Source organism: Sapajus apella, unplaced genomic scaffold (genome assembly GCF_009761245.1).
Source record: "Sapajus apella isolate SASKATOON/1434 unplaced genomic scaffold, GSC_monkey_1.0 scaffold117, whole genome shotgun sequence".
NCBI classification, from domain to species: Eukaryota; Metazoa; Chordata; class Mammalia; order Primates; family Cebidae; genus Sapajus; species Sapajus apella.
The window spans coordinates 2,796,492-2,816,264 of record NW_022437057.1 but is presented as its reverse complement, the minus strand read 5'-3'; the positions used below and the strand labels follow the sequence as shown (position 1 = coordinate 2,816,264).

The window sequence follows — 19,773 nt, the reverse complement described above, 5'->3', positions numbered from 1 at the left end:
ATCAATCAATGGTGGGCCTGTGTAAGAAGGGGCTGGGAATGGATGGAGACCTCTACAGTGACATCCATTTGCTGAAGGAGTTTACCTCATTTTTGTTTTGATATTTTGCCTCTATAATCTTAACACCCAGTGTAGCAGGAAAGAGTTGTCATCATCTTTTACCATCAGGGTCCAATGGATTCTTTCTATTTTTATGAATAAATCTACAGAAGTAAGACTCAAAGGATCATTTTTAAAAAACTTTACTAGAGATGTTAGTAATAGCAAATTTTCACAGCATATTTTCCTGGCTTTGAATGTATATAGGCCCAAAATGAGCAATGTTTTCTGAATGCAACTAACTGCTCACCAGCTGTCATGCATAAACCTGGGACAGACCCATCTTATAAATACCAAGTCCAGATTTCAAGGAAATCTCTAATAAGTTCTAGCTCATCATTACTTCTCGTTCTTCTTACACTTGCAACATAAAACGTATTACCTCTGATAGTTCATAATTTTGTTCAGGAGAAGATGATCGTCTACTTTTTCTGTAATTGAAAAGCATTTTTATTTTTAAATTTATAAACACCAGTTAAAATGTTTAATCCAATGATTTTTCCTTTCCTTTCCATACCACCTATTTCTTCTCAATCATCTCTGTATTCACCTTTGATCTGACTTCATTATTTGTTCCCTTCAAACTGTATCGAGTAAGTTTCAGTAAATGAATGTAAAAAGTAAAAAAAAAAAATGGCCCCCATTCTTTTAGCTCCAAGTTTTTGTTGCAAAATACAGTGTGATGAAATCATTCCTGTTGAATGACTAGCAGGATAAGAATATCATATTTGTTGTTGTCCTTAGAAATATATTGTTTACGCACAAACCCTTAAATCTGAGGAAACTAATCTAGGTTATTATCATGTAGGACTCATAGTCTGAGACTCTGCTTATACAGTTCAGTCAGTTTCACCATTATCATTAAAGTCTTCCAACTGCTGTCTCTTTGCATTCATCTTCTGTTTAGACTAATAATTGTACAACATTTTCCTCTGTCACTTCTCTTCTCTTTTCAGTTTTGCGCAGAAAAATGAAAAAATATAGTTGTATTTACAGCTCTATTTAATGAAAGCAAGAAGAAGACTACAAAGATGATGTCTTCTGTCTTCTTTTATACTTTCTCGAGAGATGATGTAATACTTTGGGCAATGTGATTTAAAAAAAAGGAAGGATGATGCAATAGTGATCATTTGTTTCATTGTTGCATCATCCTTCTAGGTGATTCCATCATTCCCCCATTTTCTTGTTAGTTTTTTTAACGATAATTGGCAATAATTGGTGAGTAATGATGAAATAATTTCTAGGGTGATAAAATGAGAGATGTTTAAAGATATAAGAAAATGAAGATCGCTAAGATCTTATGATATATCATAAATGTATAAATTATTTCAATAGTCATATGGTAACTTTTAGAAGGAGTTTTATTCTATTTTTGTTAAAAACTAGATGTTATCTTTCATCTCAGAAGACTTCTAAAAACAAACAAAAGTTATGAAATACTAATCCTTACAAAATGTTAGAACTTTGGCCAGGCGCGGTGGCTCATGCCTATAATTCCAGCACTGTGAGAGGCCGAGACGGGTGGATCATGAGGTCAAGAGATCGAGACCATCCTGATCAACATGGTGAAACCCCGTCTCTACTAAAAATACAAAAATTAGCTGGACATGGTGGCGCATGCCTGTAGTTCCAGCTACTCAGGAGGCTGAGGTAGGAGAATTGCTTGAACCCAGGAGACAGAGGTTGTGGTGAGCCGAGATCGCGCCACTGCACACCAGCCTGGGTAACAAGAGTGAAACTCCATCTCAAAAAAAAAAAAAGAAAGTTAGAACTTCTCAGGAAAAAAATAATAATAACTTTCAAACTCTAAAATTGGGTCCAATGGACCCTGATAACATGCTGAAGGTTAAATCGCATTCACAGATTTGGTCATTTCCTGAAGCTTTCAAAATCTGGCTCCCTAGAAAACTGCCCCACAAAAAGACTCTTCCTTCATCCACTTGAGGTCTAACCATTCTCAGAACAAAGTTAAAACCCACCCAGGGAGAGCTCTATCATAATATTCCAGCACCACGATGCCTGCCTCGGGGCCCAAACAGCACTCTGCATGGAAGCCAGGCAGCCCCCTGCCTGAAATGTGTTCTCCTGGAGTTCCTCTCAAGATACAACCAAGAAGCAGAAATTATGACCTACGTAAAACAGAGAGGCCTTCTGGGATACCATTCAGGCTCCAGAGCAAGGCGCTAACAAAGCTCAGACCACAATCAGATGTCCAGTGTTTATTCCTTTATATTCCTTCCAGCAAATGGTTTTAGTGTGAGGGATACAGTGTTCCCACTTTCTTGGGTTTTCTTTTCTTAATCCTGTTTATCTTTTATATTTTCAGTCAATCCATGAATGGTTTGACTATTGATCTGTAACAGAGAGGAAATGCCCAATTCACAAAAGCGTTGTGCTCCAACACTCCAAAATTGGTTGTTTTGGGGACTCAGAATATATTTTCTTCAAGAAAAAATATTATGCGTGATAGGTTTACAGGCCAGCCCCACAAAATCCTTCTTAACTCATAGTGTTGTTGGGCTCTGCACTTGTCTGGTATAAATGAGCAGAATGTAATTTGGTAATAGTATTAATAAAACAAACCCAAATATTAAAGATATAATCTCCTTTATTCTGAATCATATTTAATGAAATAACCAGTTTAATGAAAAAAGATAGAGGCTTTTTTTTTTTTTTTTTTTTGAGACAGGGTCTTGCTCTGTCACCCAGGCTGGAGTGCAGTGGTGCAATCACAGTTCACTGCAGCCTCGACCTCCTGGGCTCAAGCCATTCTCCTACCTTAATCTCCCAAGTAGCTGGGATTGCAGGCACATACCACCATGTCCGGCTAATGTTTGTATTTTTTTAGAAACAGGGTTTCGCCATGTTGCCCAGGTTGGTCTCGAACTCCTGGGCTCAAGCAATCTGCCCACCTCAGCCTTCCAAAGTGCTGGGAGACGGAGGCTTTTTAGGGCGAGACTCTGCTTGCAAGATAATTTGGGAGGCCCGATGGCAGCAGTTTGATATGTTTTTCTGTCCGATTTCACCTTGATACCTTTTTTCATTTTCCTTCATACAGGTATGATGCACAGGAGCCAAGATTAGGGTAGATTTGAGACTCACAAAGGAAAACCAGCAAAGGATAGGGGAGCAAGAGGGAAAATAAGTTTAAAAGAGATCTCTCTGATGAGGGGATTAAAGCATGTTGTTGCAAGGAAATTGGCTAAATCTGCATTAATTGATTGGCTAAGAAGAGGTAAGGAAATTGGGGAGAAGGCTAGAGACCCAGTATTAGAGCCACAGGCCTTCCAGGTAGGCAGAGTCCTGAGGACCGTGTGGTCAGACAGTTCCCTCTGTCTGACCATAAGGTGGTGCCATCAGCCCAGACAGCCAGCCCCAAGGGGGCGGGGCGTGCAGTGGGCGGAGCTCCCCACGTGTAAGCCATGTTCTCCACTCAGGTTCCGGAACTCAGAAAGCCTGGACCAGGCAGCATGTCTCAACCTGCACATCACTGACTTAGCACCCATGAACTGTGCCCATCCGCTAAAGCCCCTTCGGCTCACACCTGAGCAAGAACATGTCTGTCTTGGTAGGCATCCAGACGCCCGTGAAGATTCCAACTAATTCCTTCCCACTCCTCTCCTCTTTCTCCACAGTGGCAGCTCTGGGCCCCTGAGCATTTCCTAATTCCTAAAGAGAACCAGGTCTAAAGTGCCCTACTGTCTCATCCTTAAATACCGTCAGATGTTCCACAAGGAGCACAGATTTGTCACAAGGGGCCCAGCCTTGACAACATGCCCTGGCCGACTTCCCTAGTTTGATGTCCCACTTTGGCACCTAACTGGGCAACCCCTATTCCTGATACAAATCCCACCGGATCCTCTCCATGCATCTACTCCTGCTGGTCCTCCCACCTGCCATGCCCACTCTTTTCCTTGCCTCTACTTGTCACTATCCTCCCCTATCCTTCATGGTCTAACCCAAATACCCCCTCCCCAAAACCTGCCACTCAGTATTGACCACATGTAACTAGCAAAGTGGATTTAGACAGGAAAACATGGGCTCCAGGCATCAACCACAGAAGACCCTGGATGACACAAGGTAGGTCATGTCTGCCTCTCCACGACTGGGTGTGCATTAAACTGAGGAGGAGGGTCCATCTAGATAGGCAATGCTGAGTCACAGAGCAGCAACAGCTGGTCCATCCAAGAGACCTCCCAGGTCTCGGTTCCCATCTAGGGCAGGCCCTAGGTCTGGAGGGACACCAAAGGCATGAGGTGGTCTGTGGCACGGTGTCTGTTCTCAAGTCATGTTAGCTTTATAATAGTAATAATGATAATTATCACCGTCCCCTGCCCCACCCTCATCAGCCACAGTCTGCCAAACTTGGCCCTAGTTACAGAGCTAAAGGAATCAGCCAGAGAGAGGGGGAATCAATCACAACAAAGTCACCAGGCTGAGCCCCCATCCCCACTTCTACCCCTGTGGCCTAGACTGGCAGTCCCAGCAAACTGCCTAGTGATTCTGCAGGGCAATTTACATAGCCCTGGTGGGTCCCACTGCGATGGGCATTCTTATCTGGGTGCTTTGGACTTGGCTAAGTGGCCCAGAGACAGACCTTTAGGAATTAGTGCCTGTGTTTACAACATCTTGAATTCTAGCTACTATGCGTTCTTTTAGTTCTAAAGGGGCAGTTGACTGAGGTGGAAATCAGGAATGTCCCTTGTTTGTGGGAGCAAACAGCCTCAGGACGAACTTTGGAACTATGTAGGTCCTCTGAGGGCAGCCCCAGGGGCCCTATGGTAGCAAAAGGTAGCACCTAGCCAAAGGCTGGGCAGAACAAGAGCCAGGAGAACTCCATCTGCTTGGCCATCTCTCCAGGTATCCTTGGAGGCCTCTGCCCAGTACACTCAGTGTCTGCATCTGGCAAAGGAAGGCTTGCCCCTGCCCCCTGGAGCTCTCTACTATTTCTGTTTCTCAAAAAATTAGGTGACCCTATGCCCTTTTAATGTTAATATTGCTCATCACTGTGCCCAGGTAACTGTTTCAATCACATTCTCACCTATGAAAGAGGCCATATAGAAAGAAAGTCTAGGCAACTATATCCATAAGCAGGAGCGGGACCAAATGACCACTTGGCTTCAGGAAATTCAGAGCCTTAAAGAACTAGGAGAGGCCAGAATGCCACTGTTTTGTTTGTTTGCTTTGTTTATAATGATCTATAAAAAGTGTTTTCCCATAAACTAATAAAGGAAGCTAAGTTAACTATGCAAACAAAAGCATGGTGGGCAATGTGAACTGCCCATTTTAATGCATTTGTACCTGCCCGTCCTTCCACAAAGGATCCGTGGCTGCGAGGAGTAATTGCTATTAGAATAGTGGATACGAGTGGTTAGTTTTTCCCCACCGCGGCAGGTTCGGACCTTCAAAGTAACCATTTATGGATGCTCCCTGGTGCTCCAGCCCAGAGGAAGCCCACTCTGAAGGCGCCCTTGGCACCGCCTCCACTCCCTTCCGACTCAGCTCCACACGTCGGACAGCTGCGGCCAGCGGCGGTCATCCTGGTCCCCCGCCTCTGCCGGGACCCAGGGAAGGGAAGCTTTGGAAGTCAAGCGGCAGCCAAAAGATAACCTGCCCGCGGCGGGTCTCCGCACCCCCTCCCCTAGCCGTGTCACCTGGCGGCCCCAACCAGGCTGGCAGTGCTCCCGCCGCGGAGACCCGAGGCCGCGTCGCCTGGGCAGTGGGTGATGAAACTTCCCAGGCGCATTACCGCAGAGGGCGCGGGCGGGGCGCGGGGCGGGGGTGGGGGATCGAGAGCTGGTACCCGGGCTCACCAGCTCTCCTGGAGGAGGGTGGGGACGCGCACTAACGCCGGGTGTGTGCCCCGGGGCGCTCCGTCGCGGCGCTCTCGTCCCTGCCCTCCCCTAGCCCTGAGAGCCCCCGGAGCTGCGCTGTTGGAGTGACCCGGCTGAGAGTAGTTTCTGTCCCCGGCCCCGGCCCGGGGGAGACGTGAGCGTGCACACGTACACACACAGCAGGGGAAGAGGCGCTGCACGCTGCGCCCAACTTTCTCCTTCCTTCCGCGGGCCGGGGGAGAAAGTAGCCGGGGCTATCCCGAGCCGGCGGTCTTGGAGACGGGGTCGAACAATAAAAGGGAGGAGATGGTGGTAATTTCCCTGGATTTAGCTTTTTTGTCTTTGTTTTTGTTCTCACCACTTCCGTCCGATGACTGGAGAGTAAAAGGGAACCCGGAGCTGGGTAGCCGGCAGCGGTTTGAGAAAATGCAGGAGTGTGTTTGGAGACGCGTAAAGTTGCCTTTCAAGCTCTGGCCTCCCGGGCAAGCGAAGGTCCGCGGCGGGCTGACTCAGGGCTGCCTTGGGCCTCCCTGTCACCCTCCTGGAAATGATGCAAGTCCCGACCGTCACCTGGATCCGTGTAGCCCAGGCTGGAATAGGGTCGGGATTAGGGGAAGGACGAGAAACCACACTCCAGGTGTTGCATTGTCTTCCCAAGCGGGAAGACGGGGCAGTTGCTCTGACCAAAGACTGTATCTAGTGCTTCTGCTCCTGTCTCCAATAGTGGGGTTCTTTTTAATGCAAATTGTCACAAGGCCAGGAATTTCCACGTGTGCTCATTTGGCCCACAGCATCACTGTACCGAGGAAATTGCTTCAATCTATCAAGTCCTCTGGGCTGGGAATCTCACTGAATTTCAAACGGCGGAGAAAGGAAACTTTCCCAACCCGATGCGGGTGTCACGCGAGCCAGGGGCCCCAGGGACACTGTCCCAGCGCAGATCGTCCCCCTTTAGCTGCAGCTGGAGCTGGGATTCGCTTTTATATTCTACAGCCCGTTCGGCCATTGCCCTGGCGCTCCTGCACACGCGCATGCATCTCCGGCCGCGCTCGCTCATACACACACACACACACACACACACACACCCAAAAGCGTGACCGCCGCCAGGTCGGCAACTTTGTCTGGCGCTCCCGGCGGAGCTCGGCTTCCTCCTGTAGTAGTTGGGCGCAGGCCCCGCCTCCCGGCCGTGTTGTCAAAAGGGCCGGGGTCTCGGATTGGTCCAGCCGCCGGGACAACACCTGCTCGACTCCTTCATTCAAGTGACACCAGAGCTTCCAGGGATATTTGAGGCACCATCCCTGCCATTGCCGGGCATTCGCGGCGCTGCTAACGGCCTGGTCACATGCTCTCCCGAGTGCTACTGGAGGGCGCTGGGTAACCTCTATCCGAGCTGCAGCCGCGAGGAGGAGGGAAAAGGCTAGCAAAGAGGAAGAGGGGGAGAAGGAGGGGTAGCGGGGAAGGAGGAAGAGGAAGAGGGGAGCACAAAGGATCCAGGTCTCCCTGTGGGAGGTTAATACCAAGAATTATGTGTGCCGAGCGGCTGGGCCAGTTCGTGACCCTGGTCTTTGTGTTGGCCACCTTTGACCCGGCGCGAGGGACCGACGCCACCAACCCACTCCAAGGTCCCCAAGACAGAAGCTCTCAGCAGAAGGGCCGCCTGTCCCTGCAGAATACAGGTAAGTGCACCCGCCCCCGCAGCCGGGAGCTGCTGGGACAGCACACCGTGCACCCACGCGGCGCCCCCCAGGCGTTTAGCCGGGAGCCAGGCACCCACCCAGGACCACGCAAACTCTTGGGATGGCACGGGAAGTGCGAAGGGAAGCGCGAGGCAAGGCGAGGTCCGCGCCGGGTTCCGAGCGCCCGGAATCTGCACGTGCTAGCAGGGTGATGAAATGGCTGGGGCAGGACTTGTTGCTGTCCTCCCCAGGGTCGAGGGGAAATGAGGCAGCGTCTGACGCTGCCAGCGCCAGCCCCCGCCCCCGAGTCCCGGGTCCGGTGCAAAGCTTGCTTCATCCCGGCCGGCATGCGGGAGGCACAGAGGGTCCACGGAGCTGGGCTGCGCCCTGCACCCGGAAAACTTCTCTTCCCAGCCAGCCGGCCTCAGTAAGAGCGCCGGGTCTTCCCACTCCTCAAAAACTGCCCGACATCCCAAACTTTGCGGGCGAGACAGCTGGCATTGCGAACTTTCCCCGCGGGGGCACTGCTTTCGGAACGGAGCGTGGGAGTGGCGCAAACCGTACCTCCACTGTGCTGCCGCCATCCCCAGCTCCTAGCCGGGTCAGCGAGCCAAGAAATGGTGAAACGACCCGAACTGTGCGCCTCCTCTGCTCGACCGGCTCTTGGCTCACCCACAAGCTGCAAAGCAGAGCCAGGCGTGCAGGGCACGGGGCTGGCCCGTTTCCCAGCTCGGAAAGAGAAAGAAAATCTGCCAACAGCTCCTTCGCTCCACGACCCCCTCCCCCGACTTTGGGGAGCCGTGCGATCGCCGCGGCTGCGGCGTGCGTCCGCTCACAGCACGAGCAGGAAAGCACTAGTGCCCATTAGGGACGCCCCAAGTGAGTGAATCGCGGCACTGAGCGGTCCTGCCCCGGCGTCGCGAAGGGTCTTCCAGAGCCTGTCACCTCCACATGCTGGGGCCGGCACCCCCACCACCCGGAGACCCTCGCCCACCCTCTCGCTCCTCTGGCGCTTCCTCTGAGAACTGAACGTGATTATCGGTGGTTGGTGACCCTCAAAAATACACGCTCCTCATTCTCTCCCTAGATTTAATCTGAATGCGGATTATCAGCTCCGACCCCGCCCTTCTTCCAAAAAACACTTTTCTGATGTAATTTTGTGGTTGATTTAAATCAGAGACTTGGGTAGTGGGGAGGGAGGAAAGAGGCTTTGCACGCTGCAGCCTGACAGTTAACTCCCTCCGTCTGTCCTTTCGGAGAGAGGAATGGGGGCCACATTTGGTGAAGAAGAGCTGCCAGCTCCCAGGCTGTGGGAATTCTAGGGGATTGGGTGATATCTCATCCCCATGCCTAATTAAAAGGAGGGTGCAACCGTGGATAGTGGTGTTTCTAAAGGCTAGACCCCATCTAACTCCACTCCTGAGCCTGCTTGCCAACCGCAGCTTCCCTAGCTGGTATTTTAATGCGAAGGGTTGGGAGGCACTGCCTTAATAGGAATTTTGTTTTGATTTTTAGGTGTTGAATCATAAAGCTGAATAGAAACTGCTTTTTGGACGCTGTCACTTGGGTGTCAGGAAGGAAATGGCTGTGATTTAATAGCAGCAACTTCTGCAGATCAAGTAGAGAAGGGTACTTCATTGATGAAGACTTCAGTCTTCAATTTAAATTTTTATTTTTGTCTGTGGGTTTAAAAAGCTGAAATATATTTTGCTCTCAAACTAAGTATTCCCACATATACTTTAATAAAATGGAAAGGATGAAAGGGAGGAATGCTCAGACCAACCTTTCTGGTTATAATTTTTGTAATTTTTTTGCTCCTTCCTACAAATATTTACAAACAGAGACATTTTTCATGAGCAGTTAAAGGATGAAATTTTGTTTCCCAGGTCCTGATATCGTCATTACTAACTCTTTTTTCCTCCTTAAATTTTCCTTTAGTTGTTGCTAATTTTTATTTCAAATGACCTCTCTGCATTGTCCAGCATGGGTCAGAGTTTTGTACATTATCTGTATGTGATTTTCCTTTTAGCGCAGATCCAGCACTGTTTGGTCAAAGCTGGCGATGTGGGGTGTGGCATGTTTGAATGTTTCGAGAACAACTCTTGTGAGATTCGGGGCTTACATGGAATTTGCATGACTTTTCTGCACAACGCTGGAAAATTTGATGCCCAGGTAAAAATCCATCCAGAGCATGAAGATTGTTTGGGGTGGGCATACATGATTGAAATGTTCATTAGAAAGCCTTGTTAACTAACTTCCTTTGCTATGCCTTGTGGTGTGTTTTAGTGCTTGCAAGCGACAGTCTAGGTATAAAACATTATGCCAGTGTCTCCCTTCTGCACTCATAAGCTGCATCTACACAGGCAGGGTGGACTGGCGACCAATGTCATAATAAGTGATAAACACCTTATAAGGGGACATCCTGTGTCTGGCCACCAAGAACTTCATCCCCAAAGCGCATTGCATGAGGTGCAGGGGCAGGAACACCCAATCATACATTTCAAAAGCCATTTTCACCTACTAGGAAAATGAGACAAAAGTGTGTAAAAATTCATCATGTGGTATGTGTGCAGGCAACCCAAATAACTCAGGACATCCAAAAGAGCAGACTTCCGTTCCTCCTGAGTAGCAGATCCTTCTCTTCAGACCTGACAGGTCAAAACCCTGATTGAGTCTTTCAATTCCACACTTTCCTTTTGCTCTATATAATAAATATAGTCAAGGCCTGACCCACTTCAGTTATCCCAGGGTCCCAAGGGGAACGCCGAGTTGATGCTCAGGGCAGGGCAGGAACACAACAAGCAACCTTATGGCTCCAATGCTGACAACTCAAATACATTTTTAGATGATATGTGGCATGGCATTAGGCTCACCTTCTTCATGTTCTCCCTGGCTGCTTATATGCCCTGTGGAAACGCCCTGTTATTATATCTCAGAAACCTCTCTCCCCTAGTTTATTGGAAAGGGTGGCCATCAGTTTAGGTGAGATTTATGGATGTCACCAGACACCATCCGTTGACATGCAGTAGTGAGCCTAACAAAGCAGTGTCTGGGAACCAGGAGGGGAGGCGATGATGGGGCCAGCAGCCTGCACTGCAGAGGATGTGCAGTGGCAAGAGAGGAAACTGAAACCAGGGAAGGAAAGAGGTAGAACTTTGAATTCCTCGAGGCTCCATAATAAAGCATCATTCTGGATTAACGGGAATTAGGAAACGTAATAGGAAATCCGGAGGAAAGACGTGTATTTAAGGGCAATCCCACAGGATGTCAGGGAAGAATACCAAGCACAGATGGCCACAGCCCTCGCAGAAATTAATCTTCCTTTTTTTTCTCAACCAACAGGAATATATTCTCAAGTTAGAGGCATCCCTTTCAAGTCGATGCTCAGCACATAACTGCTTAATAAACTGGCACACCCTGCCCTCCATTCCGTTTGGCTCTGGCTGGAGAGTCAAAAGAGTCTCCATGGCTCTGGCCATGGAAAGGGTGCCTGGGCCACATGGTTTTTCAGAGATCAGATGCTATCTGTAGACATTTCTATGGCTGCTAAAGAAGAGAACCAAAATAAATGCGCTGGCTGGCTTCCCGCTTCCAACCTAAACCCGTTTACTTTCTCAACTCAGTGACTTCCAGGCCTGTCTAAAAACAGAGGGGTGACCTCTCCAGCGACAGCTCGTTTCTATAGTAATGTGGGGTGCGGGGATTCCTGAGTAGGCACCCCACAATGCCTACAGGCTGTGGGAGGTTGATAAGGGAGCAGCACCAATCTCCCCTCACACCCCCAACAGCTGTCTCCTTTCTAGGGTAAGCACAATCAAACGGGGTTGCCAGGAAAGAGAAATGCAGGCCAGATGTATGCCTGGCTGCCTTCGCCACTCGGAGGCAGGGAGCATGGGGGAGGGGCCCCCAGTGCGGCAGTTCAGACTCCAGATGCTGCCAGGCAGGGTGCCAGGCCAGCCTTTTAGAGGCAATAATCCGAACAGTTTAAAGGAGTAGAGTCATTTTCAAAAAGGAAAAGAACACTCTTCCTGGTAGGGTGGGAGGAGACAGGGTATGGATTTGGGTCCGAGGAAGGAGCTAAGGCAGAAAGGGAGGCACAATCAGCACTCAATCTTGGTGTTGCTCCTGGAATCAAGGGATAAAGGAAAAGTGTGATTTGGACAAGCAGGCACCTTCCTCTTAGGGAAAACTGCTCTCCGAGAACCGTGAAGGATTTATGAATTTGTATCTGGCCAAATTCCCTTTGTGTTCCAGAAAAGTTGACACTGAACCAACATGGGGCTACTTATACCCATGGAAGCCCAGTTGGAGGGAAACTCACAGAGTAGCAGGGGAGGAAGGAGGGAGAGGTGTTAGTCTACAGAATGAACATCCCTTGCTGCCAAGTGCTGGAGCTGTCCTGTCACTCTGGACATGCCTCCTGATGTGGCATTGCCTGTCAACTGGGAGGACGTCCATCTCAGGTGGGGCCCTGCGGTTTCGATCTCAGAAATATCCTGTGTAAGCTCAAAAAGGGCTTAAATGTCCAAGCATGTAACGAGGACTCCTGCTCTCTGCCCCTCTCTCCCTTCCCCGGTCTGTGTGTTCTCAGGGCAAGTCATTCATCAAAGACGTCTTGAAATGTAAGGCCCACGCTCTGCGGCACAGGTTCGGCTGCATAAGCCGGAAGTGCCCAGCCATCCGGGAAATGGTGTTGCAGTTGCAGCGGGAATGCTACCTCAAGCACGACCTGTGCACGGTGGCCCAGGAGAACACCCAGGTGATAGTGGAGATGATCCATTTCAAGGACATGCTGCTGCAGGAGTAAGTACTGCCCCGCAGAGGGCCTGGGGTGGAGGGGCTGCCCAACAAGGTCAGCAATGTTTATGGGAGGAGAGCCGCGTTGCTTCTAGAGGCTGAATGCCTGACAAATGGAGAAGGCTTCCATTTACTTCAGAAAGCTACACTGACTCTCCTAGAAGGCTCCTTTCCTGCAGGCTTTCAGAAAAAGAGAATGCTCTCATCAGTCTCAAAATCACAAGCAACAGAAATGGGAAATCATTTTACTAAGCGTGAAATGTGTCAATTCAAAAATGCTCTTCATCTTCCCCTTAGCCAAGAACCCACTATTCTCTGACTATTTTGAGTAGCTGGAGAGGTGTCCTTACAGACAGCAGATTGCTAATAACATTTGTTGATTATTTGCTAAGTGCCAGGCCCTGGGCTAAGAGCTCCTTGTGACTTTTTCACTTGATCCTCAACACAGCCCTTGTCACCTCCATTTGACAGATGAGGAAACTGAGACTCACTAAGGCTAGCGACAGGCAAAGCCAGGCTTGGGACCCAGGCAGTCTGGCCCCAGAACCTATACTCTTAAATGCCAAAAGTAGAGCTATTGATGCTTTTCCTGCCTCCTTAACTTTCCTTTCCCATAGAAAGTTTGGTTCACCTTCTCTTAACACATCGGTGCCCTCCCAGAGAATATGCAAAACAAATGCCAAAAACGTTAATCAGCTAAATACTTTTATGCCAAATCAAGGAAATGTGAACTTACTTATTTGAAGACTTGAAATTCAATGACAAATTCAGGATGCATCCCATTCCTTATAAAACATCCCAGCTAGAGGATCCTAAATTTTACAGCACCGTAAAGCACATTGGTAAACACTTGTTTCTAACATGAGACAAGGCCAGGCATCCCTGAAGATTTTTTTTTTTTTAAATATTGACGATGGTTCTTTCCTCAGCGACACAGAGCAGAAAGCCACTCACCAGGCCAGTTCAGTATAAGTCATTACCAGTTTAATGGCACTCCATGGTGACTCATTGAGCCAAATCAGTATAATTGTATGAACTCTTGCTCCTCAGTCTGTGTCACAACCTTCTTCCAGCTATGTCCCTACCAACACCAACGCCATTTAGATGACAGAGGACAGCAACCACCTCCTGTCCCTCTCCACTTGGTTATAAGGTCATAGGCATCTTGCAACACTCCTGGTGCAGGCAAAACTGCAGGAAGCTCTTGCCAAAAGCAAAATAATGTTGCATTTTCCTTGAATTAGGCTAATACCTTATAAAATATTTTTTATTCTTCAAATATTTGTAAAGGAGCAATGGCAGCCACAGCATCACCAACCACAATGATAGCTGTCATGTTTTCTAATGTGCTAGGCCCTTGGCCAGGGCATTTACATGGGTTATCTCACTGATCTTTCCTAAAGATGCTACCAGACAGAAATCACTATGCCCACAAGGAGGAAAGTGAAGCTAAGAGATTAGAGAACTGGCACTGAGGTTTGATTCCTGCTTTTAAGCTTTGGAATTGCTGGTATACATGACTGAAGCCAGTTGTCAGGAGTAGACTTCAAAGCTGCTCCTGGCCTATCCCCTCCCTGCTAGACCTGAAAGGGCTCACAGCTCCCCACATGTGGTGGGCTTCTTGTCCTTTTATCAAATATATCCCCATTACACAAGGAGAACACTCTAGAATTCCCTTCCTTCAGGTGCCTGTGGAAGAGGTAAGTGCCCCATGGCTAGGAAACGCCATGAGCTTCACTCGCCTCCAGGCCTGTCACCCATTAGAGAGAGTCTGCTGGCCTCAGGACTGGATGGGTGATGGGGCCCATTCCTAGTTTATCAGGCTATAATGCATGCCTGGCGCGCAGGAAGACTATCTTTCTTGGAGAAGAGTATTCTTTGGGAAAACTGAAGGTTTGAAGTCCCACCCCCTCCCCTTAATTTAAGAAGGAGGTAAAGCCCTGTGAGTTCTAGTGTCTCTTTCTTGGGAATATGGCCCTTCGGGCCATGGGCTTCTCACACCATTCAGAATGAGCCCATGACCCCCTCCCCAGCCTGCTCTGGAGTAAGAAGCCTGGTCACATGATGGTCCTCTCGCTTCCCGCTAAGTCAGCATCTCTAGACAGGGGTCTCCCCTCACTCCAGCTTCCCAAAAACCCCTATTACCTTTCCTTCTGAAGCCATGACGTGGCTGTGCATCAGCTTGTACGTCTGGCTTAACTGCCTGTTTTTCAGTTGTTTTTTTCCTCCAACCATCTTAACTGATTTAAAATATCCTATTGGTCCCCAAATATCAAGAAGGCCACTTCCGAATGTGTGGCATTGGTTAAAAAAAAAAAGGGAGAGAACCTCCAGAACTTGCTTTTCATTTCAGAGAAGAGGAAATCACAGTCACCCCAGAATCTGCACCCCCCCCATTCTTCAACTCAACCCCCCCCACACCAGAACACTCACCCCCAGTTAATACTGCTCTTTTCAAGCTCTTCCTCCCCACTCCCCTCGCCCCTTCCCGCCTGCCCCACTTTCTGCACAGCATCTGTTTCCCCCTAGCTGCAGCCAGCCTGCCTCAGCCCCCGGCCCCCACTCGCTGTGTCGATGGGTGCTGGCAGCCTCCAGGCACACCCCCCTCCAAGTATTTTTTTAAATCCTTTAGCCTTGCTGACACCCAGTTGAACGAGCTAGACTTTGTCATTAGACACGGGCTGAGCTTGCAGCCTGAGAAGGCACCGTGCCAGCTCAGAACACGGCTTAGATGAACTTGGTTCGGCACACACACCCCTCCCCGCAGTTCACAGCTTCCTCCTCCTGAGAAAAGGCCAAGGGCAGAGGAGAGCGCGGGCTCGACCAGCCTTCTCGGATCCAGATCGGCCTTGGGCTTCTGAGGGCTCATCTGGCAGACAGAACTCCCTGGCCGAGGAGGCAAAAAAGAGGCCATCTGTATATTCCCAAGACAGCTTTCCCCTTACTCTGGGGAAAGGAGCTTGAAGACAGCATCCAATCCAGTGAGTGTCTCAGAAAGACAGATACTCAGCCCTGCAGTGTGCTCACCTAGCCCTGGTGCTGCGGCAGGCACAGTCAGGTGCTAAAATCCTGCCGCCGCTTTAGCAGACACACTCAGTGAACTCGAGCTCCAGAGGCAGGTTCTAGTTTTCACAAAATAAAAGGAAACAAGCGTGGAGCATTTGCCTCCTGCGTTCTCAACTCCAGACAGCCCAAGGAGACCGTGTAAGGTTGTCTTGCGCTGTCAGGGGCCTGTCTTAGAGGGCTGAAAGCCCTTTGCTCAGCCGCCATGCACAGACTTGCTGACTCCAAAGTCATCAAGCAGGCCCTGAAAAGCAGCTTGATCTCTATCAGCCAGAACATTCCTCCTCTCTGCTCTGCTCTCAGCCGAGCCCTGGGCCCTGAAGCCCAGAAGCTTCCAAAAGCCACCTTCTCCCCTCTCTTTTTTTTTTTTTTTTTTTTTGCATCCATGAAGTGAGGACAGTTCAGTCAATTTCAACTTGAGGACTAAGTAATAAAACTGCAGTAAACAACTGCACGCATCTCAAAACACAATCTGTTCTATCCACATAGCAACAACTGCCAACTTGCAAAGAAAGGGTTATGGGCTGTAACACAGCCTCCCTGGTGGTTCAGGCTTAAGGACAAATCAGGTTGCTCCTTGTTATGAATGACCTCACATTCCAGGGTGACTTCCCTGCTCAGGGTGATGGCCCAGAGCTGCAAAGCTCGTGGTCAGATAGATCAGAAACTTTGCCAGTGAGGACTGACTAGGAATGCTGGTTAGCCACATGAAACATTCATTCTATACCCCCTTTAGTGGCGGGCGGTTTAAAGACCAGTGAGAGGTTAAAAAAAAAAAAGCTCAATGAGTGGCCCGTTGCTGTGGACACTCCTTACCAGATGGGCCTATAAATATAAAAAGCAGATGCACACTGCTCCTGCCTTCTGCACACCTTGTCCACCCCCAGAATCATTTCTTCCAGCAGTTTCCCTAAAGAACAACCTAAGACAACCAGAATGGCCTAAGCAACTGGCTCTGCCCTCCAGAACTAGGCGTGTTCGTCGCACAAACACAGGGGGCCCTGACCACCAGCCTTCACCTCCAAATCCAGGGAAGCTCAGACTGAAAGAATAAAGATGCCTAGATGGCCACACCCACTCCCCAGCCTCTACTACTGAGAGAGGGAATGTATGGGCAATGACGTCCCAGGAAGGTGGTCTTCCTACCTCCCACTTCAGCTCTTCCAGACTCCTCCAGATGCAGAGGAAATGCATCCAATAACTTCCAAAAACACCTGTCTTCATCGTGAGCCTAAACCCCGGGCAAACACAGACATGGGGAAAATGGTTTCTTGGGAGCTTCTTATAGAAGGCATATGGCCCTAAACCTTCCTGGCATCCCCTTCCCTACCAAAAAAATCCCCTGTTTGAGAGTCTATGTAAGGTCCTGCACCATTTGCCTAATTATGAGTCCACTGGACCCCAGAGCCATCTCCACTCTAATTGAAACTCACCTAGTTAGTGTAGCCTAAACCTACCAGAGCTCTCCTTCCCTCCTCATTGTTCATAGTGCCGCCTAGAGTCCTGACCTTCCCCAGAGACTCTTCCTTTTAGGGTCCTAAGCTCTCATCCTAAGCCCTAAGCTCTTGCCCTATGCACCTATGAGCCTGGAACACTGGCCACCCAGGACTTTATAGAAAGTGAGAAAAGGCTTGGTCATTTGAGAGAGCTCTTCCACCAAACCCAAGCCAAGCACTGACCATGCCTCTTTCCCGGCATCACCTCTGCCTTCTGTGGTGCGTTCGGGACTTGCTCCATGCCCAGTCTCTCTCTCTCTTTGCTTTCGATCTTTAGACCCTACCTGGACCTCGTGAACTTGCTGCTGACCTGTGGGGAGGAGGTGAAGGAGGCCATCACCCACAGCGTGCAAGCTCAGTGTGAGCACAACTGGGGAAGCCTGTGCTCCATCTTGAGTTTCTGCACCTCCGCCATCCAGAGGCGCCCCACGGAGCCCCCCGAACGCCAGCCCCAGGTGGACACAGCCAAGCTCTCCAGGGCCCACCACGGGGAAGCAGGACATCATCTCCCAGAACCCAGCAGTAGGGAGACCGGCAGAGGTGCCAAGGGCGAGCGAGGTAGCAAGAGCCACCCAAACCCCCATGCTCGGGGTAGAGTCGGGGACCTTGGGGCCCAGGGACCTTCTGGAAGCAGCGAGTGGGAGGATGAACAGTCAGAGTATTCTGATATCCGGAGGTGAAACGAAACGCCTGGCGACGAAATCTTTCCTCTGCGCCGTCCATTTTCTTACCTATGGACATTCCAAAACATTTACCATTAGAGAGGGGGGATGTCACATGCAGGATTCTGTGGGGACTGTAGGCTTCATGGAGGTGTGTGTTCTCGGAACGGACAGGTGAGATGGAGACCCCTGGGGCCGCGGGGTCTCGGGGGTGCCTGGTGAATTCTGCACTTACACATACTCAAGGGAGCGCGCCCGAGTTATCCTTGTATCTTTGTCTTCTTTCCATCTGTGGAGCAAGTGGGTGGTGGCTGCTCTGTAGTGGGGGAGGTGAACCGGGAGGGGCAGGGTAAGGCAGGACCCCCAGGGCTGGACCACACAGTGGGTGCTGGGCCCCGCCCCAAAGCTTGTGGTGCAGCAGCCTCTGGTGCTGTCTCCACGGAAGTCAGGGTGGCTGGATTCCAGGACAGGAGTGAATGTAAAAGTAAATATCGCTTAGAATGCAAGACAAGGGTGGAGAGGAGGCAGGGGCCGCAGGGGTGCTTGGTGCCAAACTGAAATTAAGTTTCTTGCATGGGACCTTGCAGTTCAGAGCTCTTGGTGGGGGCAGGGGGAGGGGTGGGAGGCGTGTCATTTCTCTGTGTAATTTCTGAGCCATTGTTCTGTCTGGGCTAGGGGCGGGGGCACACTGTCCAAGGGAGTGGCCCCTATGAGTTTATATTTTTACCACTGCTTCAAATCTCCATTTCACTTTTTATTTGTCCAGTTATATCTACATATCTGACATCTAAATAAATGGCTTTCAAACAAAGCAATTGGGTCATTAAAACCAGCTCAAAGGGGATTTTTAAAAAACCAGCCTATCCTTTGAGGCTGATTTTTTTTTTTTAAGTTCTATTTTAAAAGCTATCAAACAGCGACATAGCAATACATCTGACTGCCTGACATGGACTCCTGCCCACTTGGGGGAAACCTTACGCCCAGAGAAAAATGCACACATGTGGAGTACATTTGACAAATTTCCCTTAGGATTTTGTTATCTCATCTTGACCCTCAGCCAAGATTGGTAAAGCTGCGTCCTGGCAACGCCAGGAGGCCCAGCTGGAAACCTGGCTTCTCCATCTGAGAGGATGGGAAAGGAAAGAAGAGAATGAAGGCTGCTTAGTAATTCCCATCAGGAAATGCTGACCTTTTACATAAAATCGAGGAGACTGCTGAAAATCTCTAAGGGACAGGGTTTTCTAGATCCTAATTGGAAATTTAGCAACAAGGAGAGGAGTCCAGTGGGACAAAAGAAAGGCAGAGTGAAGAGACAGAACTGAAAATATGAGGAAGGGAGGGTGAGGATACTCATTAAAAGTCTCAGTACTAGGTTTCTTGCATCATTGCCTGTAATCCCAGCACTTTGGGAGGCTGAGGCAGGCGGAGCACCAGGTCAAGAGATTGAGACCATCCTAGCCAATACGGTGAAATCCCGTCTCTATTAAAAATACAAAAAATTAGCTGGGCATGGTGGCGGGCACCTGTAATCCCACCTACTCAGGAGGCTGAGGAAGGAGAATTACTTGAACCCCAAAGGCAGATGTTGCAGTGAGCTGAGATCGCGCCACTGCACTCCAGCCTGGTGACAGAGTGAGACTCTGTCTCAAAAACAAAACAAAAAAAAAATCACCTAGGTAGGTCTTTTCTTCCTAATAGGCTATCAGATTAAAGCTTATCCTTTCTCAAGCAGAAGCTGATATTGTAGGGAGTGGCTGGGTATCCTGGGCTGTGCCCTTCTGGAGCAGGGGTCTGCAAGCATTGTCTATAACGGTCCAGATAATGAATCCAGTATTTTCAGCTTGGCGGGCCATAAGGTGTCTGTCGAAACTACTCAACTCTGCCATCCTAGGACAAAAGCAGCCATAGACAACACACAAACAAGAGGGCTTGGCTCCCTTCCAGGAAGATTTATTGAACAGGCCCCCAGCTGAATTTCACTCACAGGACGCAATTTGCTGATCTCTGTTCTAGTGAGTGGGCCAAAAAACACATGAATCATTTGTCAACTCATTAGCTTTTCCCTTTTCCTCAAAGCAACCTGAGGCCAGACACCAAGAAGCTAAGTGTATCTGCTGTAAAATGACTAGTTCCCGGGGAATGCGTT

General features: G+C 49.3%; 1 protein-coding gene across 1 annotated transcript; it reads left to right on the top strand.

Moving 5' to 3' along the window:
* Positions 1-6,145: 6,145 nt before the first annotated feature.
* Positions 6,146-18,438, top strand: STC2 (stanniocalcin 2). Its single transcript, XM_032260376.1, has 4 exons — positions 6,146-7,609; positions 9,639-9,781; positions 12,201-12,412; positions 17,243-18,438. Exons 1-4 carry the CDS (start codon positions 7,459-7,461, stop codon positions 17,643-17,645), a joined length of 909 nt encoding a protein of 302 aa, XP_032116267.1. The 5' UTR covers positions 6,146-7,458; the 3' UTR covers positions 17,646-18,438.
* Positions 18,439-19,773: the final 1,335 nt, after the last annotated feature.

What these genes read in the sequence shown, in the direction of transcription:
- STC2 (XM_032260376.1), top strand. Translation starts at nt 7,459, where the DNA reads ATGTGTGCCGAGCGGCTGGGCCAGTTCGTGACCCTGGTCTTTGTGTTG. An exon ending in CCTGTCCCTGCAGAATACAG is followed by an intron (nt 7,610 to 9,638) that starts GTAAGTGCACCC and finishes TTTTCCTTTTAG; the next exon opens with CGCAGATCCAGCACTGTTTG. An exon ending in AAGGACATGCTGCTGCAGGA is followed by an intron (nt 12,413 to 17,242) that starts GTAAGTACTGCC and finishes TTCGATCTTTAG; the next exon opens with ACCCTACCTGGACCTCGTGA.